Source organism: Pleurodeles waltl, chromosome 6 (genome assembly GCF_031143425.1).
Source record: "Pleurodeles waltl isolate 20211129_DDA chromosome 6, aPleWal1.hap1.20221129, whole genome shotgun sequence".
Classification (NCBI taxonomy): domain Eukaryota; kingdom Metazoa; phylum Chordata; class Amphibia; order Caudata; family Salamandridae; genus Pleurodeles; species Pleurodeles waltl.
Window position 1 is genome coordinate 342,546,680 of NC_090445.1, and position 25,434 is coordinate 342,572,113.

The window sequence follows — 25,434 nt, forward strand, 5'->3', positions numbered from 1 at the left end:
GGGGACCACATCCCAATTTTCCAGCTTAGCACAGTCAATTTGGAGATGAGCGATTCACAACCACATTCAAATAGTGTCAGAATATCTCCCAGGGATGAACAATCAGCTAGTGGACCTATTAAGCAGGATGCAGCAACAAGTCCACAAATAGGAAATTTGCCCACAAGTAATTCTGAAATACTTTCAAATGTGGAGAACAACACACAAAGATCTGTTCACCACAAAAGAAAACTCAAATGCCTAAGCTTCGCCTCCGGGTACCCACATCCACAATCTAAGGGTAATGCTCTTTGGGTGAACTGGTCAGGGATATTTGCTTACGCTTTTCCACCTCTCCCACTATTTTCATTACTGGTGAGGAAGATGAGACAAACCTCAGTCACCTTTGATTTTCATAGCCCCCGCATTGGCGTGCCAACATTGGTGCATAACACTGCTGGATCTATTTGTGGTACCTCATCACAAGCTACCAAACAGACCATATCCCTTGACCAAAAACAGAGGTCAAATCATACACCCCAATCCCAGCACACTCAATCTTGCTATATGGCTCCTGAAGTCAAAGATTTTGGTTACCTTAATCTTCCATCTGAATGCATGGATATTTTAAAAGAAGCATGCGAACCCACAACTAGACAATGTTATGCTGACAAATGGAAATGTTTGTGTACTATTGCCAATCCAAAAACATAGACCCACTGAAAGCTTCCGTACAGGATAATGTATGATATTTGTTACACTAACAAAAAGCAAACATGGCATACGCCTCTATTAGACTTCATTTAGCAGTTATAGCAGCGTATCTTCAAAACAGACAACGTATTTCACTGTTTAGAATTCATGTTATTAAAGCATTTATAGAAGGACTCGAGAGAAATTCCACTTAGAGTTCCTCCAGCTCCTGCATGGAACTTAAACATTTTACTCACAAGACTTATGGGCCCATCATTTGAACCCATGCATTCCTGTTATCTACAATTCTTGTCATGGAAGGTTGCTTTCTTAGTAGCAATAACTTCTCTAAGAAGAGTTAGTGAAATTCAATCTTTCACCTGGAAGAACGGTTCTTTCAGATTCATAAAGACAAGCTAGTTCTCAGAACAAATCCAAAATTCCTACCAAAAGTAATTTCACATTTTCATATCAACAACCAGTCTGTGGTTTTGCCAGTCTTCTTTCCACAGCCAGACTCAGTTGCTGAAAGAGCCCTGCACACTCTTGATGATAAAAGAGCTCTTGTGTACTCTATAGACAGAACAAGAGACTTTAGAAAGTCAAAACAACTTTTTTTTTGCATTTGCAGAACCTCAAAATGGTAATCCTATTTAAAAACAAAAAAAGAAAACGTATTAGCTAGATGGATAGTCAAATGTATTCAGGCGTGGTATATTAAAGCCAAAAGACAGTTAGCAGTAGCTCCTAAAGCTCATTGCACCAGAAGGGAAGGAGCTTCAATGGTATTTCTAGGCAATAGACCAATAGCAGACATATGTAAAGCTGCTACATGGTCTGCACCACACACATTTACTAAACATTATTGTGTAGATTTTATAGCTCGCCAACAAGCAAATGTTGGACAGGCAGTACTTAGAACATTATTTCAGGCTGCTCAAACCTCTACATGCTGACCACCGCTTATTTTGGACGGGGCTGCATTACAGTCTATGCAAATCATGTGTATCTACAGCTACACATGCCATTGAATGGTAAATGTTACTTACCTAGTAAGTACATGTTCATGGCATCTAGTGCTGTAGATTCACATGCGCCCTCCCTCCTTCCCGGGAGCCTGTAGCTGTTGCAGTACCATATATTGTAAATATGTATATACATTGCATGGACATCTAATTTCTTATATCTGTTTATATACACATGTACACACTCTTTACTGCGGGAAAAGAATCTAACACAGGACTCGATGGCCATGCGCAGTATTACCGAGAGGAGGAATCATTCGATCTCGTGACTCAAAAAACTTCTTTGAAGAAAAACAACTGGTAACATTCCGAGACCAACACTAGATGGCGGGCTTATGCAAAGCATGTGAACCTACATCACTACATGCCACGAACAGATGTCTACTGGGTAAGTAAAATTCACCTTTTCTCTTGTGTTAATCCATCCCAGTATGTCCTCAAATGTGCTCCATATTTATTCTCAACATATACCTTTCATGCCTAGGAGGGCTCCTTCAGGGCTGCCTTTCTTCAAACATATTTAGTACATTTGAGTTACTGCTATGGGACTACGTATTCTCTGCCACCGTTTGCCATGCTTGAACGTAGGTTGAAAACCTTCTGCGTTGCTATGTGTATTTATTTTGCTATCTCTCTCATCCTGCTCATAGTGTTCTGTATGAACTTCGAGATACCCACGTGTGTCTCGGGGAGAGACCCTGAGGACTCTTGACCTCTTAACCTGCCAGTGTGGCACTGGCTGATTACAGTCCTTTCTTTGCTTTTTTTTCCAGCTGGTCTTGGTTGCAATTCTGTCTCCTATCATAGGCCAGGCAAATCACTGTTTAGAGTTTTGCTTATGAATATGCTTTGCCCCCTACTGATTCTCCCTGCCTCTGCTAGTGTCTGCTCCCCTAAGTCCACAACTTTACATGGCTGGGGTTCCAGCTTTGTTGCTTTCCCCTTTGCATCCCAGGGTTCCTGTCTTGTTCCAGGGTGATGCTTTACATGGCTGGGGTTCCAGCTTTGTTGCTTTCCCCTTTGCATCCCAGGGTTCCTGTCTTGTTCCAGGGTGCTGCTTCAAGTATCTGAAGATGAGGAGCCCAAATAATCCCCCAAGGAGTTCAGCATTAGCAAATAGCTTGGCAAGACTATGACCATTGGCAAGTCATCAGGGCACTCTGCTGCAGAATATCTATTTTTAAACTTTTCCGAAAAGTGACATGGAGGCACTGCCAACGTTAATGTGAGTGAACGCAGTCTTGATAAATTTATGATTATTTTCTTACCTGAAAATGCTCTACAACATAAAATGTTCAGTTTCCTACAGCATTATCAAGAAACACCTAGAAGGTTTATAAGGTTGATAATTGGTAAAATTATTTGTTGTGAGATGCATGCGATCCTGAGAGAGTGCCCCCTTATATTTGGTCCTATGTCACGTCCTGATACTGGGGCAATCTTGATCGTTCTCAGGTTTGGAGATGGCAAACTCTATTTCTTGCACTGACTGTGATAGTTACTTGTATAAATGCATAAGGGTTTGGACTCAGACCTTTTTCATATCAAATAGTGGCACAGGGGTAGAGGATGAGTCCTGTAATATATTCCAAGGGGAACTCATGTTCTGTTTCCTAAATCAGGATGACACAGTCTGGTAAAATGAGATTCAAGTTTACATTCTAGGCAAATCCAAGGTTCACATAGAAAAATAAATTGTATTTCTTTATCTCAGAGGACTTATCGAAGAATGCATTGAAACTAATGTTTTACCCTTCTCCAGGAAACGTTATCAAGGTAATCTGACATGGCATCCAGTGAACAAGCTATTTGCCTTGGGTAATGTTCTTCCTAGTGAATATTGTATCTAAATGGAAATTCTTCATCTCCCCACACACAAGACTGAATCTGTAAACATTGCTGCAATGCTCCTGCGCACTGCTAGCTGCTCTCACCGAGATCCATGATCAAGGCTGAAACCTTGGGACCATAGCCTCCTTTTCCTGGACTTGTTGCAGTGGAATGAAGGCCCTGCACTTTATTGCATCCAGGATAGCTTAAAAGAATGGCAGCCTCTCTGAAGGAGTCTGGTGCAACTTCAGCTTCTTCATCGTGAACCCCACTGATGTCTAGAAGTTTGTCATCGCCAGTAGAGGATCTTCAACTGACTGTCTTCAACAGCCAGTCGTCATGGTAGGGGAAGACTGTCACTCACACTCTCCCATAGTGTGCCGCTGCCACCTTCTTCACTTTCGTGAACACCAAAGAGGCGCTCGCAATGCCAAACTGAAAATGTAGTAGTTTTTGTGAGACTTTATGAACAGTATATGAAAATATGTGTCCAGCAGGCTCAAGGATGCCATTGAGTCACCTAGGTCCAGAGCAGCCAACATCTGAGGTAGACTGAGCATTTAGAATTTGTCCTTCACCAGCCTGTCATTCCGAGATCGAAGATCCAATGTAGGCCATAGGTCTCCAACCTTTTTTAGCAAAAGGAAATGGTGATAGTAACAGATCTCTGCTGTTTCTGAGGCTGAAACACTTAAAAGCACTTTTTGGGATATACAGTTGCACGTCCTCTAACAGACTGGAGAGGTGCTGCACCAACAACCCATCTGATGTGGAGGAGAAGAGGATCAAAAAGAAAGGGTAGGGCATTGCCATCCTGAACAATTTATATCACCCTTCTGTCTGACGTTATGGATCGCCACTTTCAGAGGAAATACTGAATCATGCAGTCACTGGATGGGTGTGCACTGCTAAAGGCAAAACTAAATCGGTTTCGTGACTGCTGCTACAGGTGAAGGGGACTAGGAGGACTGGTGCCCTTGCTGGGCTGTGTTTGCCTACCAGACCCAAGTCCCCAGCTTTAAAAGAACCGGAGTGATAACTGTAGGGCATGAGGTGACTGTCGCTGTTTACATGCTAGCCCTCTGGAATGTCCTCTGAATTTTCTGATCTGATCTGGAAAGTGTTTGGCAGGCATCAAAAGATAGCGGGAGCATGCCCAGGCTCTACTGCCTTAAAACCGTCCAGGGCAGAATCAGTTTTTCAACAGAAACAATTAAAATATCAAATAGCATAATCCATGAGAGAGGTTTGTGTGGCTCCAGAAAAACCTTTGGAACGTATCTGCGCATGGTGGTGGAGCACAACACTGGTACAACCACCATTCTGAAGCAGTCAGTAGTATCTAGGCATGCACCAATTACATATTTGGCTGTGTCATGACCATCGTGAATTATTTAATCTAGAGAGGCACTGAGATCTTCACTGGCAATATCCCAGGTCCCAGAGGGCATTTGTTTAGCAACCCAACAAACAGACCAAATTGACCTATATGGAGTGATGGGGTTGAGTCTGCAATGTGTTTTTTATGCTTCCACTTGTACTTTGATTTAGGCTTGCTGGACTGCGAGGTTGACCTCTCACGGAATGGCCTCGGGAGTGAGAATAAGTCTGTGCCCAGTACCTTCAGGAGGACTTTTGCAAGGATGTAAAAGACTTCTTATGTTCGGCCAATTACAGCTTCTCTTTGCACTCCTGGAGCATGACTTTGAGTCACGTCCCAAGCCCAAACACTTGAGAAACACCTTGGGTGGATCTGTGACCGACATCTATTTTCTTCAGTCACAGCATTGTTTGAAACTTGTAGTCTTAGTAGTGGATATCCGTTCTGCAGCACACTAGAATTTTTGAGCTTCTGGGGTTTCTCCCTAGAGATGTTTGATATTTCCTGCCTCCCTACCCTGGTCCCAGTCTATCGGGGGGCAGTTTTATGTGGTGGCTGAAATTGCTTTGTAACCTATACAGAGGTGTTGAAGTTGGTAAGGTGAGTTCAGGAGTGTATTCTAATGAATTCATGCTGTGTTTTTTTATGTCCAAATATGAATTGTGATCCATACATAAGGTAGCATATTGAGCAATTGGGGGGGTCCTCTACCCATCTTGCAGGTATTCTAACCTACTGGAAAGGTTTTGGAAGGTAGGGAGAAAGTCAGTTGCCAGGTTTTGTTTTCTACAAGAGCTTCCCATCCCCAGTTTTTAAAAAATTTGGATCAAGACACAATCGCCCAGAAGGCGGAAATCTGACATGTCCACGTTTGGTGGGAATTGATGTATGGGCCTCTATAGGTTGTAGTCCTATTCAGGAGGCACCAGATTCTTCAAAACATAAGAACTTTTCCATTGATTGCCCCCAGGTACACAACCTATTTGCACTTAGAAACCCAGCAGTTTTTTTACCTGCATCCTTCTTGTGCTCTGTTCAAGCAGCCAAACTATGCAATTCATTACCCCTAAATATAAGATCCACGGATAACTATCTTATCTTCCGAAGACTACTCAAGAGTTGTCTGTTTCCTATGTAGCCACCATATTAAAACACTAATTACAGCATATCGATGTGTATGTAAACATTCATGATTTGACTATATGTATGTATCTAGATATATGTATTTCATTGTACAAATCTGTATAATAACTATGGTTATCAAAATATATAGCTATTCTTTAGGTCTGCTCAACAAATGTATATATTAGTTACGGTTAAACATATATATTCTATGTTTAACATGTTTATAGGTCATTGCATTGTTTTTATATAAGTTGTTTGAGTAGATGTTTATGGGTTTTGGTTTTATTTATCACAGTAAGTAAATATTATAACTACTTTATCTACAAGTGCTTCACTATTGAAATATTGAGGAAAAGGTAAAATTAAAAAAGACATAAAAATACAGTCATAAATTTGCTTTGAGTACAGCAACACTTGAAAGACTGAGTTTATACAATACAGCTTTAAACCTCAGTATATTATCTTCCTTACACATATATACCCTTTCTATGTAGTCATGTTATCTATATACTTGATACTTTACTCCTACTGTAGAAAAGAGAGAAAAAAAACTCTCATTCTCTCCAATTCACTACTTTCTCACCTTATACCTCTCTCAATATATCCTATACTTACGCTCATCCCAAACCTCATTCTACTGCTACGGTCTACAAAATAACCCTTTCTAGACTTCCCTCCTGGCTCACCCATACCTCATTTAACTACTGTGATCTCCCAAACAACCTTTTCTAAATTATTCCCTCATGTATCATTCCTTTGACTCATTGCAAACCTCATTTTACTTCTGTGACCTCCTCAATCCCTTTCTATAGACTCTTCACCCCTCCATCTATCCGTTTTATTTATCCTAAGCCTCATTTTACCACTGTGATCTCTCAAATAACTCTTTCCAAACTCTTCCCCCTCTATCCCTCCATTATCCTATTCAATCCAACTAACAGACATGCATGTCCACTGCTCAAATGAACTTATATTTCCCTACACTAATCTACCACTAATCCTTATTGGGTTCTGGAGTAGCGTGCTGCTCACAAAAAGTGCTTTGACGCCTTGTCAGGGGTAGTAAGCGCTATATAAATACAATTACAAGTAACTGAGTTGTTAGTTGATGCTAACAATATTGGTTAGTTTTGGCTCTTGAAGTGCATGAAAGCTTAACAGGCCTCAGAAGCAGTATTGTCTTATCCTACATACTTTGCTGGGTGTATAGTGTATTCTACTGTTGGAACATAGCAGTATTTTATAGCAAACTTTTTGCATGGAAAATGTAGCTATAAAATGTTGGATGCAGACGTAGAGAAGAAGCAGCTGAGCACTAAGGACATCTTACACCTCTTGGTGCATGCATGCTGGTATGTGTAATCTTCAAGTAACTAGAATAAAGAACTGTTCATACATTGGGCCGCATTCCGGACATATCTAAGCCATGGTGTGTTTTCTTACTAATTTTAGTCGATTTTGCTCTCTGAAGAGACTCTATAAGATCTTTAATTTTATAGAGGTGGTACAGGAGCTTTTAAATCTCCTACATGGTTTTGATCTCTTATTTCGTCCATTATCTTGCTCAGGTCCTGCTTCGGTGCCTCTCCTTGCTGCAGACGATGGCAACAAAGTTTCGACTCTCAGCCCAAGCAGATGCCAACCGCTGGAACGTTGATTATTGGAATAAGAAATGTGACGCTTTTTCCATTAAGATCCGGTAAGTTTGTCTGGCAAAATAACCTGCTTTTTTCAGTAAGCCATGTTAACCACTCAGAAATTAAATGCAAATCTGGCAAAAGTCGTCTAGACCGGGCTGTATCGTTTGTTTCCAACTGTGTTTCTCAGATTGGAACAATATTAATTTTAAACATTGTCTGCAGTTCAGGGGGTCTTGAAACACTTTATTATTCAATTGTAGTCATTTGACTTAACCAGAACTCTGGTCTTTTAGAATGCCATAAACTAATAGCAACAGATCATATCAGTTTTCTTAGCATAAAGATTTCTGATAAATAGTGGAGAAAGTATGAACACTCAATGAGTTGTGAACTAAGATTAACTTTATACTGTAATAACCTCCAGAAGCTTGTGAGAGTCTGCCAGCTTCATGGCTTTCAGGAGGGTTCAGTGAATCAATTGATTTAAAGGGTTTCACACAACACAGTGCTAGAATACATCCAACCCATACTCCCCTAAGACTGTGAATAGAATGACACAACACAAAGAGCATAATGAAGAGAGCTGTACATTTCTCCTGGGGTCTGGATAAGGTAGTCATACAACTGTGTGCAAATATAAAACATTCTGAATCAAATATGCACTGTTTGCACATCATCTGAGTGCTACTGTTAAATGCCTCCTCGTGGTCAGCTAATCTATCCCTAAAATCACCATCATCATGACGAATTTATCTAAAGCCATCAAGATACTGTTGGAGTACCCCACCTATGTGGACTTGCCAGATTTTGCTTTCTAGTTCGCACAATATCCTTCTAAATTCCCAAGTCAGAGACATTCACCTTTCCATCAAACTCGAACTTTTAAGCCTTATCTAGTAGCCATATCAAAACTCTTATCTGCAACCTTTTGGTTACTGCCATGAGCCAAATAAGTAATCATCTGTTCTTCACACTTCATCATATTCATGCAGGACCACTGAACCCTTCTTTACATCTGACTAGGTATGTATCCGAGCATGAAATTGCACTTCTGCACATCAACCCTCCCCCGTCAGTGCAAGCAGGTACATAACTGTGGTGAATGAAGAGTAGAATAATAGCTCACTATGGGGGTCATTACGACCTTGGTGGGCGGCTGCCGCCGCCCGCCAGGCGGTAACCGCCGTGCGGCCGCCAATGCGGCCGCACTCACGCGGCCCCCATTACGACATCCCCGCTGGGCCGGCGGGCGCAAAACCAAGTTTGCGCCCGCCGGCCCAGCGGGGATGAGGCCGCAACATAGGAGCCGGCTCCTAATGGAGCCAGCGGTGTTGCGGCCGTGCGACGGGTGCAGTTGCACCCGTCGCGCTTTTTACTGTCTGCTATGCAGACAGTGAAAAGCTGGCCGGGGCCCTGTTAGGGGGCCCCTGCACTTCCCATGCCAGTGGCATGGGCACTGCCGGGGCCCCCAGGTGCCCCAGGACACCCCTTACCGCCAGCCTCTTCCTGGCGGTGCAAACTGCCAGAAACAGGCTGGCGGTAGGGGTGTCTTAATCCCCAGGGCAGCGCTGCTTGCAGCGCTGCCCGGGCGGATTATCACCGCCGGGGCTAAAACGGCGGGAAACCGCCGGCCCCGGCGGTGCGACCGCGGCGCTTCCGCCGCGGTCGTAATAGGGCTGGAAGCACCGCCAGCCTGTTGGCGGTGCTTCCGTCCTTTTAGCCCTGGCGGTCTCGGACCGCCAGGGTCAAAATGACCCCCTATATTGTTTCAGCTTTTGGTAATCTAGACAACCTAAAACTAATACACCAACTCTGTTGATTCAGAGAAGTTCTACAGTGATTGATCTCACAGCATTTTAGTAACCCATTCAGTGATTTCAAATGGGTATTCACCTAAAATATCAAACCTAGAATATTGATGGAACACAATCTCAAGAGCAAAATATCAACAGGTAAGTATAGATTTTCTATACTTAACTCAACGTATATGTACCTAACGAAGACATATATCTTCAAGGTACATAGATGTGGAGTTGGGAATAGTGAATCTGTACTTCTCTATATGTCCTTACCCTTTTGATATTTTTCTACCCGAAAGTCTGTCCTTGATATTCTTGTACCAAGGTATCCGGGTGGTGGGAGATATGATACTCAGTGGTACTATCTTTCAAATATTTTATCTCCAATATTGTTTATTATGCCTGTATCTCTTCTGGAAATCTTTCTATCAGCAGAACATGAAACTTCCTGGTAACTTGTGTGGTAATAAATATCAATCATTACCAGAGCATACGTAGACCTTTCACTCAAGGTGCAATACAGCTTTTGCTTCTGTAATGCAATTGTCTGTTATGGATAAGACAAACAATTGACTGTTCTGCAATGTGCTTATACTATTTTGAGCAAATTACTACTGATTGCCCGCATTATGCAAGGCCTCACATGCTTTTAAAGCTCCTTGTCCAAGGCCAGGAACCAGTAATCATTTGTGATAAACCAATTGATGGCACTTAAACTATTAAGATCTTCATGCATCCTAACTAAACTGCTTTCTTTCAGACTTTTTCTGTACTATTTACAAAACCTTAATCATGCTCGCATCACTCAACGGTTCATTGACTGGCCTTGTCTTTATAAAAGTCATCCAGCCTTTTCCTTTTAGGTGACCCTTCCACAATGGCTTCAACCATTTCAGAATGGGTTCACCAAACATATTTGATTCTCATTCTTCTTTTTCTGCAAATCTCAAATTGTATCATAATAGCGCCAGAGCATACACACATTCAGTTGCCATCAATAAGCATGTTGTGTGTAATATCTTACAAAAATGGTTCTATAACTTAGAAGTAGTACTCTGCTAACCCTATAAAAAAGGATATGAAATGCGCTTGCTGGCAGGACTAGACTTTTATTGACATTTTGATAAATTTCTGTTTGTGTTTGTTCTCCATGGGATCTTCATTGATAGTTTTAAATATTGACTAGATTCACCCATGCTGCGATCAAAGATCACTTTAACAACAAAGACGGAAAAAAAACATGATTTCTTATTTACAGATTATATTGACATTAATTATGATTTCCTTTTTTCATTTGAAGAGAGGCCAACATTTTTTTAAACTTTGACACTACTGTAGAGCCGAGTGATTGACAACACCTTTAATGAACCTGTAAAGAAAGTGAGGGGAATGGCGCTAAGTAGGCAGCATTTATGGGAAGGTGAAGTTTTCAAGTCAATTAGGACCACAATTACTAACATTTCCTTCTGCAACATTAGATTTTGTATAGATTCATATGTTTAAATCATCTTCTGACATCAAGCTGGGAACCCCTCAAAGTCAATGTTTAACATAGCAGTTTTTCAATAAAGCAACTAACATTGAAAACCAAGAACAAACATTTATAGACTACACTTGGCCCTTCCTCCTCGGTATATGATGTAATGTCCAGCCATTCAGGTGGAGAGGCTTCAGACTAAAATTCTCTGCAGAGGCTCCAACTGCCAGATTTTGTACCACCTAGTAACAGACAACAGGAATCCTGGAGCTCTACTCAGCCTCTCTTCTGGTGAAAGGTCAACTTGCAAATCTTTGTTTCCAGTGAGCATATGGTTTGAACGTAAATTACTCAGGATCTGATGTACATTTTTAGGGTTCATCTGCAAGACGCTTGCACTGTGCTTGTTTAACCGTTTGTAAAGAAATATATTAAAAGCCACTTAGAGCCTTACCATTACTTACCTTTACTTACCATTTGTTGGCTCCCATGTCACTCTCATTTCCATGGTTCCTATTGGTCAGCGTCTCCTCCTGCCATCAGGCTTCTTCCTGGGCTTCAGGCTTCTGTTCCTGCCGTAAAGTATGACCCAAGTGCAACTTCCTGTGGCCAGTGTCCTTCTACTGGTCCCAGACAGCTACAAATACTCCTTTTGTTTTTACTTTTTTTTGTTTTGTTTCTTTAGTTTTTTGGTAACATTTCAGTGAATACCAAGTTTCCTCTTCCTTTGCTCTTTAAGCTGCCTTAAGAAGGGTTGCGAATTACCAACTGATAGCATTGTCATTTCTTATCACCTTTCTTTTTCTCAATCTTTTAAAAAAAAATGTTTATTACACACAGTGAAAGTACAACAATTGCAAAGTCAACAATGCCCCATCAGTGAGATAGAATATACAAGCTGTAATATCGTACCTCAGCAAAATAGACATCTGGTTACTACATGAGCGTGTAATCGTAAACATGAATCCCCCTGCTCTCATAGAAGAGTTGCCGCAGTAAGCAGGTAGGTGATGAAAAGGACCCCTTAGGTCAGGAAGGTTTCGGCAAAAAACAAAGCCAATGACAAACAATGGGCATAATGCATTCCTAGATCAGCTTTATGAATGTCCCCTAAACGTCTGCGACCTAAAAGTACAGGAGTGAGATCAGTATGAGTATTCTGTGTGTTTAAGAACCCACAAAAACTAATGTATTCAAAGCAGCATCAAACAAAAAAATATGGAGTACCTCCTTGCGTGAAAAACATGGTTACATACTCTGAATAATTTGACTGTAACATTGTGGAAAGGGTAGTAACCAGCAATGAGAAGTTAGCATCTTCTCATTACTTTGGTTTGCACCTCGACCTCAGCAGCAGAGATGCGGATATTAAGACAACGTGACACTTTAGCCCTTTGCTGCTAGGCCTTTTCCCCTGTGCTAAGCCTATTTCTTTTTGCAATTTGGGGTAGTTAGCGCTTAGGCCCCCATACCATTCTGTCCACATTAGGTATCCACGCCGAATTAGTGTCTTTTTTTTTTTTCCTTCTAACATCCTGGGGATTCTAAAGGTGCCCAGGGTTTGTGGATTGCCCTGGAGATGACCGAGAAATTAGCCAAAATACAGCTGAATTTCATTTAGTTTCTTGGGGGGTGGGGGGGGAGAAGGGGAAAAATTGCTGCAGAAGAAAGCATCTGTTTTTCCCTACAAAAAAAGTCCCTTACCATTAAGAGCAGAGACAAAGGGGGAGGCATTGTCATAATGGAAACACAACAGTACATAATCAAAATGCATGATAAGCTAAACAACCAAGACCATTATATGAAAATTCAATTAGATCCCACAAGGCGCGTAACTAAACAGATTTAAGGGCATCATTTCCCGGGTGTTACAAGCTGGCCAGATAAATGCAAAAGAACATGAATTTCTCAATGTAGCAAATCCCAGAATAGCAAGTATCTATGGGGTCCCAGAAATACAATAGAACGTACAAAATTCTCTCTTTAGACCCATAGTGACCACGATTGGTTCAATCACAGAATATTTTTCTAAGTATGTAGACTCCTTTCTAAGACCTATAGTTCCTTTGATGGAGTCCTATATCAAAGACACTAGACATATGATTGCGAATGTCGAAGTATGGGCATTCAATCCTGATTGGTATACCTTGGTCACTTTAGATATTGAAGCTTTGTACAGCAATATTTCCCAAAAAGAAGCCCTTGAGGCCGTTAAATGGTACATGTATGAGCATCTTACAGATCCTGCAAAAGACTTCATATTAGAGTGCCTCCACATACTATTGCAAGAAAACATTTTTGAATTTGGAGGCCAGCTGTACAAACAGATAAAAAGAGGTGTATGGGCGCATCTTGTGCGCCCACTGTGGATAACATCTACTTGGCACTTTTTGAGAAAAAACAATCAGTGACTAAATTGTCACGCTACATAGACAATATCTTTTTTATCTTGACAAGTGAATCAGAAGATCTTGGATAATTTTTAGCTTGGCTTAATCAGTGTGACCATAACTTTAAATTTACTGCACATAGCAGTTGTCATCCGGTGGAGTTTTTAGATATTCTGATCCGTAACACTGAAGGACAACTAGAGGTTGACCTCTACGTGGAACCTGACAGTTCTCCATTCCCACGCGAAAGCAAACACTGCAGCAGAAGAATTATGACCCTGCCACGCCATACCAACCCCCTTTCTACTGTAGCACATTGTGTAGGACGAGGAAATGAGGACTGCTTTCCTCCTTTAGTTAAACCTCTTACAACCATTCCAGGTGTCAGTGCCGATTTCTGGGCTTCCAGCCATCCAGAAAGTTAAGGGTATCCAGAACCTCCAGGACTTTGCAGCCTTTTACAAACCAAAACCTCAAAATGTGTGATATGTTTGCGGTGGGCAAAAAAATGTGCCTTTTGCAAAAATACTGCGAGGCCTGTGCTGTGTCACTGCTGGGGACTGTGCTATGTCACAGCCTGTAACCTGGCAGAGTCTCCAACAGTGCAGCGTCTCGAATTGGAGGATGTATGATGCCAGAGTGCAGATTGCAATGTGAAACCTGCTCTTTCTGGGATCGGACAACCTGCATTCCTTGCAGTCTCAGGGCATTGGGGAGGGTGGTGGAGGGGTTGACGGTAATAGGGGTTAGGGGCTTTAAAAAAAAAAAAAAGAGGAAAAACGGGGTGTGAACAGAAGACGGACAGGGCCGCGAGTGGGAGAGGGGGCAGCTCTCCCAGCAGGAAACTGACGGCGCTGTTGTGCGAGGCAGAGTGCAGTGCGAGTCCGTCTGCACCATTGCACCTCCCAAAGGGACACCCACGGCACGACCATCAGCAGCCCCCTCCCCCACGAGGCTGCTTGTGTTTTCTTACACAAGTGACTGCCACAATCAGCGACGGCCAGAAATAAGCTGCTTCACTTAAGCAGTTTCCCCCCACGCAACCAAAAACTAAGTGTTACTTCTGGACAGTTCTTGAGGTTGCGAAGGAACGGCACCAATTTGCAGGATTGTGACATTAGAGCTGTAGTAGTGAAACAAAAAGTTGAAGCTAGAGGTTACCCTAAAAGGCTGATACAGGAAGCTTACAATCGAGCCAGATTCTATGAAAAGGACCATCTACTTACTAATCAGGAACCACGTAACACACCCAAATTGGTATGTGTCACTAGGCATTCAAACCTAAATGAAAAAGTTCGACAGATTATAAATTCAAGTTGGTATATACTGAACATCAATTCAGAGCCACATCTTAAGCTTTTCAAACCTATGTTCGCACATAAATTTAACAATTTGAGAGATAACATAATGCGATCACCCCTACAGAAAACAGTTACATTTGATGAAAGAGCTCCCATCACTGAAAAGTTTAAGTGCACTTCATGCAAGGCTTGTGAAAGTGCCATCGAGATGGATGTTTTTACCTTTTAATGGATACATGGTGTATCTAAGGAGTTTCGCCAACAGTAGAACCAAGACCATTGTCTATCTCCGGGTTTGTCCATGCAATTTAAGATATGTAGGTGATACTGGTAGGCCTTTTGTCACCCAATTCACAGAACATAAGTCGGCTATAAAGACAATGAAGCTGAATGCCCCGTTAGTGAAACATTATCTGCAACAAAAGCACGACCCAGAAGAGATTAGATGGTTCATTTTAGAGAGAAACACCAATAAGGATGGAGAGGACTCGAGTGCTAAAAGGAAAAAAGGAGGAGACAGGAGTTTTGGGGGATTTTTACTTAGAATACCCATGAGCAAGGTCTAAATAGCGAGACTGCGTGGGAGAATGCCATTATTCATTTATAACACATAGATTTTAATACTGTCAGATGAACGGAAGGACTAGAGATAGTGTATTCATTTGCAGATTTGGTGCCCTGTGTCTCTGGTCCTCCTCTGTAGGCCCTTTTTATATTTTAAGATGTGCTGATTATGGGCATGAAGCACCGTGTTTGTACATCATAGCAATTTGGCCCCGAGATATCCATCGGGAGTCCCAGGCATGTACACGAGGCAGGTAAATACCTCATATAAGGTTCTTGAAGTGTTCCTGTTTATGAGTACAAGACATTTGGTATTAAGTATTCAACAGAGTAAGTCGCCGATTGAAAGATGGCTGCCAAGATTGTGGGCTGTTTAGTGATACTTTACGGTAGTTCTAGGCAGGCTGGATATGGACAAGGAGACCTTGTGTCCTCCCCTGTTCCTCTTGTTTATTTCAGATAATGTGAATAGGCATTTCCGCCTTGCGCTTCCTATTTCCATACAAATTATTACAGGGGGGTAATTATTCCAACAATGAGCGAGGCCCAATAGGCTTCCCTCTTTCGGCGTAGAAACAATTTATTGTCTGTTTGATGATGGCCGACACAGTTTTGTAAGATCACCGTCAAGGGCAGTCCGTCTTCTCTGTTCCCGCAAGTATTTCTTGGCACTTACCTGCATGAGATCAGTCCTGATCTAAAAATGCTTGGCACCAATAATTGCAACTATAAACCTCCTTGAATAGGGTGGGGGATGTACACTTCAAGCATGTTGTTGGTGAAGGTCTTGACTAGGCAATTCAGTTTCTAATATTAAGAAATTGTGACTCGGCAGAATATTTTTCTTATTATAGAAAAACAGACATATGCTGTAACTGGAACGTGGCTTTCCTGAAGAAGGCGTAATGTGCTGCAATCCGCGTTTAGTCAAAGCCACATTAAGTATGAAGGCTGCGATGAAATCAAAGATATAGAGACAGACTTTAACCACGGCTTCCCATTGTGTTTTTGATAAAAAAATATGATCTGAGTGGAAAACATTAGGGAGCATGATTTCAAATTGCTAAAATTGTAATATTTATATATTGTAGAAAGCTGGCTCTGTGTATATACGATATCAAAGTGATATATAGTATGCACAGAGCCCAGGGATTCCCCAGACGCTTAACAGAGGCTAAAGTAGACAATTCTAGTGCTCTATTTTGTTGTAGTGTGGTCGAGCAGCTAGGCTTATCAGAGGGTAGTCAAAGCATTTGTTGCACACACACAGACAATAGACGAGGCACACACTCAATGACAACTCCAGAACAATGTTTTTTATATAGCAAAATATCATTTCTTAATTTATGTCTAGAACCACAAGATTCAAGTTGCAGGTAAGTACGTTAATAAATACGTATTTCACATATGAATCAATATTATTTTGTTTGGAATCAGTAAGTTATACAGTTTATGAATAAATGGCAATAATCTTTTAAAAACTGACAGTGAAATTTTCAGAAACAGTTCCTGGGGAGAAGAAAAGTTAGTACGATTTACAGGTAAGTACTTGACTTACAGTTCCAGTCTCTGGGGGTTAGGAAGTCCACAGGTTGAGGTTCAAGTTAACCCCAGACCCACCACCAGCAACACGGGTCATGCAGAGATCAAAGTTGAGGCAAGTTTAACATGGGCTCCTATGGAGGCTGGGGGCACCCGGTTTCAGATCTGCTGGCAGGTTCTACCTGCGTCTTCGAAGGGCAGACCTGGGGGTTTTAGAGGAGCACTAGGGGGTTCACAAGTAGGCACCGAACTCACAGCCTCAGCAGCGCAGGGGTGGCCGGGTCCAGGGTGCAAACAGAGCATCGGGCTCCCAGTGTTTTTCTACAAGGGTACCCCGAGGGTTACTTAGATGCTGCAGGCTGGGACCAGGGTTTTTGGTTCGGGAAAACCACAGGCTGGACAAATAGGGGGTCACCTGCTCAACGTTGCTGCACCAGTGGTCGGGTTCTCCAAGGCCTGGGGGCTGCGGTGCAGTGTACCTTTAGGCATTGGATATCTTCATCCGCAGCTTTCCCGGTCTGAGGGGTCCTCTGGATTCACACTGCAGGTGTCGTCATGAGGGGCAGGAGAGGTCAACCTAGGGTGGGCACTTGCTCGGAATCGCCTGGGGATCATCTCTATTCAGTTGGGCCACCTAGACACGGGCCGTGGGTGACGGGTGCAGAGTTGTCAATACTTCCGGATCCAGGGAGGTTCTGGAGTCCTTAGTTGTAGTTTCTTTTAGCACAGGGCCACTGTCTAAAGGAATTCTTGGTCCTCTGTGATGCAGGATAGTTTTCTGTAGCTTGGCAGAGGTCACTGGTCTCGCAGGCTTTGTTTCTGGCCACAGAGAGCACATGTGGTCAGAAACTCATCTGGAAGTGGCAGGCTGGCAAAGACTGGTCAGTCCTGCACTAGCAGTTTGACTAATATACAAGGGGCATCTCTAAGATGCCCTCTGGGTGCATTTTTAAATAAATCCCCCACTGGCATCAGTGTGGGTTTATTGTGCTGAGAAATTTGGTATCAAACTTCCCAGTATTCAGTGAAGCTGTGGAGTTCGTAATGCCAGCCTCCCAGACCATATACTCAATATGGCTGCACTGCACTTACAATGTCTAAGAATGAACTTAGACACTGTAGGGGTATATTGCTCATGCAGCTAGTCCCTCACCTGTGGTATAGTGCACCCTGCCTTAGGGCTGTAAGGTCTGCTAGAGGGGTGACTTACCTATGCCATAGGCAGTGGTTTGTGGGCATGGCACCCTGAGAGGGGTGCTATGTTGACTTTGCTTTTTTCTCCCCACCAGCACACACAAGCTGCAAGGCAGTGTGCATGTGCGTGGTGAGGGGTCCATAATACATGCTGTAGCCCTTGGGGACCTTCCCTGGCCACAGGGCCCTTGGTACCATGGGTACCTTTTACAAGGGGCTTAACTGTGGGTCATGAGTGTAGGAGGCTGGCCTGGTTTGTAGTGGGTACCAAAGGTACTTACACCTTATACCAGGTCCAGTTATCCCTTATTAGTGAAATGTAGTCAGTGTCTAGCAGCTAGGCTTTCTAGGGGTAGCTGTAGCTGAGCAGCCAAGGCTGATCTAGGAGACATGCAACGCTCTTGCAATACCACTGTAGTCACACAGTGCTTACACACACATGAAAGAAAATGCTCAGTGTTTAAAAAATAAAGGTACTTTATATTTAGTGACACAGTGCCAAAAATATCTTAGAGACTACACTCCCTTAGGAGGTAAGTAATATACACAGTATATATACACACTAGAATGCAGAAATAGCTGTAGAAATAGTCAGAAAACAGTGCAAATAGTGAAAATCACAATAAGTTGCAATGGGCCTAGGGGGAACACAAACCATATACTAAAATAGTGGAATGTGAAAGTCGGTTTCCCACCTAGCCAAGTGTAATGTGTAGAGGGGCGCTGGGAGTGTAAGAAAACAAACTCCAAAGGTAAGTAATAGAACCCAGCCCAGGAAAACAGGAGTAAATCACAGTAAGTTTCCTGAAACACACATGAAGTCGTAATAGAAGAGTATGCAAGAACCAGAAGAGACTGCAAGACACCAACGATGGATTCCTGGACCTGAAGACTTGTGGCAGAAGGGGGACCAAGTCCAAGAAGCACTGAAAAGTCCAGGGAGAACAGGAGCCCCTGCTAACCCAGATGAAGGTGCAAACGAAGAACCATTGGTGAAAAGACAAAGTCACCCAAGAAGACAGATGCGTGTTCCTGGTTGGTGCTGAAGGTGTCCCACGCCAGATGGATGATTGCAATCTGGTTTGCATCGCTGGACTCTGCCAACAAGCCTTGGCACACACAAAGCTTGCAGTTAGCAGAAAATGGTGCTGCCTGGGACCAGGAGGGACCTGGTGGCCTCTACCCAGGAGGGGGAGAAAGAGGGGGCTCTCAGCAACTCAGAGAGCCCTCAGAAGACCAGGTAGCACGCACAGGAGCCCCACAGCACGGGGACAAAGAAAGTGCAAATGGAGGCCCACGCAGCACGACACAAAGGGATCCCACACCGCCGGAGAACTACTCTGGAAGCTGTGCCTTGCAGGATGGAGTGCTGGGGACCTAAGCTGTGCTGGGCACGAAGAACTTCTAGGAAGGTTGCACACAAGCCTTGGCAACTGCAAGTCACGCAGTTCTCGGGGTACTGTCTTGGGTGGGGAGGCAAGTTCTTACCTCCACCAAAGTTGGACAGCTGGGCCTTGGGACTGTCATTTTAGTCCACAACCTGTGTTGCTGGATCCGTGCTCGTCGTCTGGAGAGAGGACCCACGTCTCCGGTCATTACTGCAGAGAGGTGCCTGCTGAAGCAGAGAAGTGACTCTGTCACTCCACAGGAGATTCCTTCGGTTCTTCTGGTGCCAGCTGAAGACAGGCAGTCCTCTGAGGATGCACGACATGAAAACAGTTGCAGTTGCTGGCAGGAGCTGAAGATGCAATGTTGCAGAAGTCACCCTGGCTTCTTTGTTGCTGTCTGTAGAGTTCCTGGAGGGTTCAGCTGCGGTTCCGTCTGTAGAAGATGAAGTAAAGGATGCAGAGGATTCCTGCTGGAGTCTTGCAATCCGAATCTGAAGAACTACCAAGAGAGAGACCCTAAATAGCCCTGAAAGGGGGATTGGTCAGCTACACAGGTAAGCACCTATCAGGGTGTCACTTTCTGGCACTGGCCACTCATATGCTCCCAGGGTGCCCCATCACCTTGGAATCCAAGATGGCAAAACCCAGGGACACTCTGGAGGAGCTCTGGGCTCCACCCCTGGGGTAGTGATGGATAGGGGAGTGGTCACTCCCCTTTCCTTTGTCCAGTTTCGCACCAGGACAGGGTGTCCCTGAACCGGTGTAGACTGGATTATGCAAGGAGGGCACCATCTGTGCCCTTCAAAGCATTTCCAGAGACTATGGGAAGCTACCCATCTTATGCCTGTAACACCTATTTCCAAAGGGAGAGGGTGTAACACCCCTCTCCTAAAGAAAATGCTTTGTTCTGCCTTCCTGGGCTTGATCTGCTCAAGCAACAGGAGGGCAGAAACCTGTTTGTGAGGTGGCAGCAGCTGGGGCTGCCTAGAAAACCTCAGAAGGCTGGTATGGCAGTACTGGGGGTCCACTGTGGAGCCCCCAGAATGCATGGGATTGTACAACCAATACTAGAATCAGTATTGGGGTACAATTCCCAGTTGTTAGACACCTTACATGGCCATATTCGGGGTTGCCTTTGTGAAGCTGGACAAAGGTATTGACCTATGTCCAGTGCACGTGTAAAATGGTGCCCCCCACCACTCACGAAGTCCAGGAAATGGGTCCTGGACAACGTGGGGGCACCTCTGCTAGTGCAGGAGTGCCCTCACACACAGGTACTTTGCACCCAGCCTTCAGGGTTGTAAGGCCTGACATACAGGTGACTTATAAGTGACCTGATGCAGTGAAAATGGCTGAGAAAGGGTGAGTGCACCATTTCACGCAGGCTACAATGGCAGTCCTGCAGAAGCCTTTGCATGGGCTACCTATGGGTGGCAAAAGTAATGCTTCAGCCCATAGGGATCCCCTGGGACCCCAATGCCCCTAGGTATCATATACTAGGGACTTATAAGGGATGACCAGTATGCCAGTTTGAGATGAAATACTGGGTTACCAGTATGTAGTGACAAATTTTGGAAACAGAGAGAGCATAATCACTGGGGTCCTGGTTAGCAGGATCCCAGTGACACAGTCAAGCATACTGACAAAAACTGTGACATATACTGACAAGTAGGCCACAAACCATAAGCACTAGGGTCCTGGCTAGTAGGATCCCAGAGACACAGTCAAACACACTGACAAAGTGGCCAAAAATGGGGGTAACCATGCTAGAAAAAGGCTAGTTTCTTACACAACCCCCCACCCACCTGGCAAACGAAGGACAATAAGGCTAACCTTGGCCAGTTGAGACTTTGTCTAAGTGGAGAGCACATCTGCAGTAGAGTGGTTACTTCCTTTATCATCCACTGTATGGTTCCTTCCCTGTGGGGGGGTAAACTGCCCTGTTTTGAGTTTTTTTTAGCTAGAGAACAGTGCCAGTGCAGATTCCCTATTTGTAAGGTTAAAAAGTTTTAAAGTGGGGCAGTGTGACTGTCCCTGGGATCCTATGTCCGGGCAAGGCTGCTGTCCTAAGGATTGCAGTGCTAGACAGGGATGGTGTCTTAGCAAGGCTAGAGCAGGGCAAACAGTTTGACCCATTGCTGTAAGAGAGGACAGGGTTGCTGTCCCTCTTTGGTTGGAGCAAGATACGGCTGCTGTCCTAAAGACTCCACATAAGGACAGGGCTGCTGTCCTATGTCTTTAGAGGTAGTGCAGGGGTGCTGCACTAAAGTTTCTCTGGGAGCGCTGCTCCAAATTTGCCAAAACAGTGCAGTTATGTTTATCTGTTTTAGTGTTTACACAGAGAGGGACTTTTACCTCTGGAAGTTTAGCTGTGGTAGCTGTTGTCTCCCTTGGTACAGGTTCCACCCTAGGAGGGGTATCTCCCACCCCAGGCATGGTATCCTTAGTGGTAGGGTGGGTAGGAAGGGATACTTTGATACCCTTTTTACCTGTGGGGCAAGGAGGATCCTGAAGCTTCAGGGCTCCTTCTCTTCTTTGCTTTTTCATTTCAGCTGAAATGAGAGGAAGCATTTCCTCAGGGATACCCATCATGGATGCATGGGTCCTAAACTTTACCTCATCTCAACCTGAGGCATCTAGGAGGTCATTACCTAAGATGCAGTCTACAGGCAAGCTAGGTGACCCCACCACCTGCTTTGGGCCATTAACTCCGCGGCAACTAAGTTGCACTACAGCTAAGGGGAGAGACTGAGTGGAGTCGTTGACATCAGTAACTTGGTACTTTTGTCCAAGGAGGTGTTGTGCAGGTGACACCACGTTTTCAGTCACCAATGTGATACTGGCACCTGTGTCCCTGTAGGCCTGGGCCTCAACACCATTTATTTCAAATGACTGCTTGTACTTATCCATGCTAAGGGGACAAGCAACCAAGGTGGCAAGGCCAATGCCACTGGGTGAGACAGAAACTGTCTTGGGGGTTTCTACACCTACCTCAGTTTCTATGATAGACCCAAAAGTGAACCCAACCATACCTTTAGTTTCACTATTGCCAGTAGTCCCACCACTATTACTACTACTACTACTACTACTACTACTACAAAGGGCACTCGAGGTGGATGTAGTAGTGGTGGTAGGCTCAGGGGTTTTACCTGGACAGGACTTACCCCCTGGCCTATGGCCTTTACCTCTGCACACATAGCACCAAGGCTTTTTATTGTGCGTAGAAGAGGAAGAAGAAGAAGGTTTATCCCCAGAGGAGTGTTGTGACCTGAAGAGGATTTTTTGTTTATTTGTCCCCATGCTTGTCCTAAGATTTTTCACCATCTTTCTTCTTTTCTTTGTCACCCCCTGTATGAACTTTTCTGCTCAGCCTTGTTCTGACCCATTTGTCTGCCTTCTTTCCCAATTCTTGGCGAGAGGTCCGATCTGAGTCTACCAAGTATTGGTGTAACAAATCAGACACACAGCTTTTCAAAATATGCTCTCTCAAAATCAGATTATATAGACCCTCATAGTCAGACACTTTGCTGCCATGTAACCTAACTTCTAAAGCTTTGACAGCACAGTCCAGAGTCAACCCAAGTACAGATTTTCCATCAGAGGTTCCTTACTGTGTTTTTTAGGTTTTGCATGCACGCTATGCTTGCCAAAGACCCCACGCCCCCACCCCCTTTGCAGTAAACAACCAATCCCAGTGTCCCCATGGGCCTGGGCATAACACTCACCCGAGGCTGCCCTGGTGTGGACATCTGAGGGATGCCACCCCCGGGAGCCCACATCGGGCAGGTGGCAAAATAACCAGACCGAAATCCAAGGGAGTTAAAGGCCACTTTATTGGACAGGTAAGCCGTTCCGAAACCTTTAACACATTTTACAAAAATATAAACCATGGCCTCACTAATACACAAACAATACTAACACCCCCAACCCTTAAACCTCCCCCCCCAAACTACCCAAAACTTCAGAGCAGTCTTCCAGGCTTCAATCTTCCCCATTCCTTTTCTTTCTTCCACTGACCTTTCCCGTGACTCCCCCATCGCTCCCCAGTATCCCCTCTGCCAACCCCAACTCTGTAATGACCCCAAGCCTTCCTGCTTACTGCGCCACCAGGAAAAACCCTGATAAGGAATTATTTTCTGACCCCACCACCAGCGCTCTGATTTGAAAAAAGGAAAAAACTGCTGCAAGAGCAGCTGAAACATCGCCAAAAAGCCTTGCTGTTACTTCAAGAAAAGAGAGAAACTGAAATCAGCATTTCTTTTACCCACACCATCTTTGAATACCCAGCGTGGATGCCAATTTTTCTCTCATTTCAAGAAGATATAATTCCGTCCCCATAATTGAAAGATGCACCCCATCTTGTAAAAAAAAAAAAGAAAATCTTGTTTTTTAATGTCATTGTGTTCCACCCAACCCCTTTTGCAAAAGCGGGACATTTCTCTGTTCACTTTCCGTCTTGCTCTCTCCACCGCTGTGTATTTTACTGCCCCTCTCCAGACCCTCCGGGCACTAGCGCTGTCACTACCATTCCTGTCCCAGCCCAAGACCTCCCAATGATGTCCAGATCCTTCTTCATCTCCTTAATCAAGCCTAAACCTGACAACTGTACTACATCATTTTCTCCTGTATGTAAAATAAGAACATCAGGGCAAACTCTGACAGATACCAAATTTTATAAATAAGGAAGCAACTGTCCCCATCTCATGCCTCCTCTACCCCACCATTCAATTTTTACTTCATCATTTCTGAAACCTAGATTCCTTCCGAATGGTCTGCTGCCCGCTTGCTTTGCCACCCATTTGACGAATGAACTATCCATTGACATGAATGTAACAGCCGGGCCGGCCACACAACCTGAAATGAGAGAAAAATGTTAGACATGCCGGACACACTAAGCCTCATCAAGATCCCTAATATAACGAAGACAGCAAACAGATGACCATCGACCCAGCTTCTTCAAATCCTTGATTGAAAACCCCAATCTTGCCTCTTCAGGTGCTGCACCTATACGGAAAGAGTGTGTGCCAAAACTCAAAGGGTCCAAACCTATATAACAAAGCGCTTTCCCCCCCAAAAAAAACAACACTTGCACAGCTGTACCGTCTTGATGACTAAATACAAAAACAAACTCACTTCTCCTAAGTGCCTTAAAACGGAGCCAATTAACTACCGGATATACTATACCTCCAATCCTCTTCAATGTGTAAGTTGCACCTTTTTTCTATTGACCTGCCTTAGATTGTTCCAGAAATATTCGCACATACTCGCCCGACACCTTCACATGTTCCTCCCTCAACCCAGCCTCCTGATTCTTCCCAAATAGCTCAGATATTGTGAATGCGCCAAAATCTAACCATGACATGCATAACCTGAACAATGTTTGCTCAAAATACGAAAAACCTACCTGCCCCAGAATTTTTAACAAACTTACCAACACGTTCATGGATATAGGATCCCTGACTGGGCGAGTAGTCTGCTTCTCTTTTGCCCATCCTTGAAGTAATCTCCTACCCATTTCCTCAGCATAAGTCTCGTATCCCCAGAAAAACTTGCTGTAAAAACTCAAACCGGCCAGTTTGCCGGCAATAGTTGTGGCCGTAATCTGTCTGTTAATATGATTCATTATAAAGGAAAGCACATCATCTCTCCTTTGTAGCCAGCCTTGTTCATTATTAGGCCTAGAAACTGCACCTGTGCTCAAGAACTCCTTCCATGCTCTCCTGTGAGCCCTTTTAGTGCTCTCCGCTAATGACTTCTCAACCAATGTTAGCACCCTCATTTTGCAAGCTCTCATACCTCCTTTGGGACCTGTGTTTTCAGTAAATCTGCTCTGGACACCAAACCACTGAATCTCAGCCACTGTGAACGAGATAATGCGTCTGCTATATTATTGTTCACGCTTGGCACATGCTTAGCTCTGAATACGATATTAAACATCAAGCAGTCCAGCATAAATCTTTGCAGCATTTTCAAGAGTATCCTATCTTTGATCCTCTGACCATTACCCAAATCTACCACTGTCTTGTTATCTACATTGAAAGCAACTGTCTTATTGTCTAGATGTTTCCCACACATTGCCAAAGCAACCAACAAAGGGAAAAACTCA

At 43.9% G+C, this 25,434-nt stretch overlaps 1 protein-coding gene across 1 annotated transcript in view; it reads left to right on the top strand.

The window, feature by feature from the left end:
- The window catches only part of LOC138301557 (HAUS augmin-like complex subunit 4), a 147,079-nt gene that overhangs the window by 66,441 nt on the left and 55,204 nt on the right, over positions 1–25,434 (top strand). Inside the window, exon 5 of the mRNA XM_069242076.1 lies at positions 7,602–7,732. Coding sequence (XP_069098177.1) covers positions 7,602–7,732 — 131 coding nt within the window. The remainder of the gene's footprint in view (positions 1–7,601; positions 7,733–25,434) is intronic.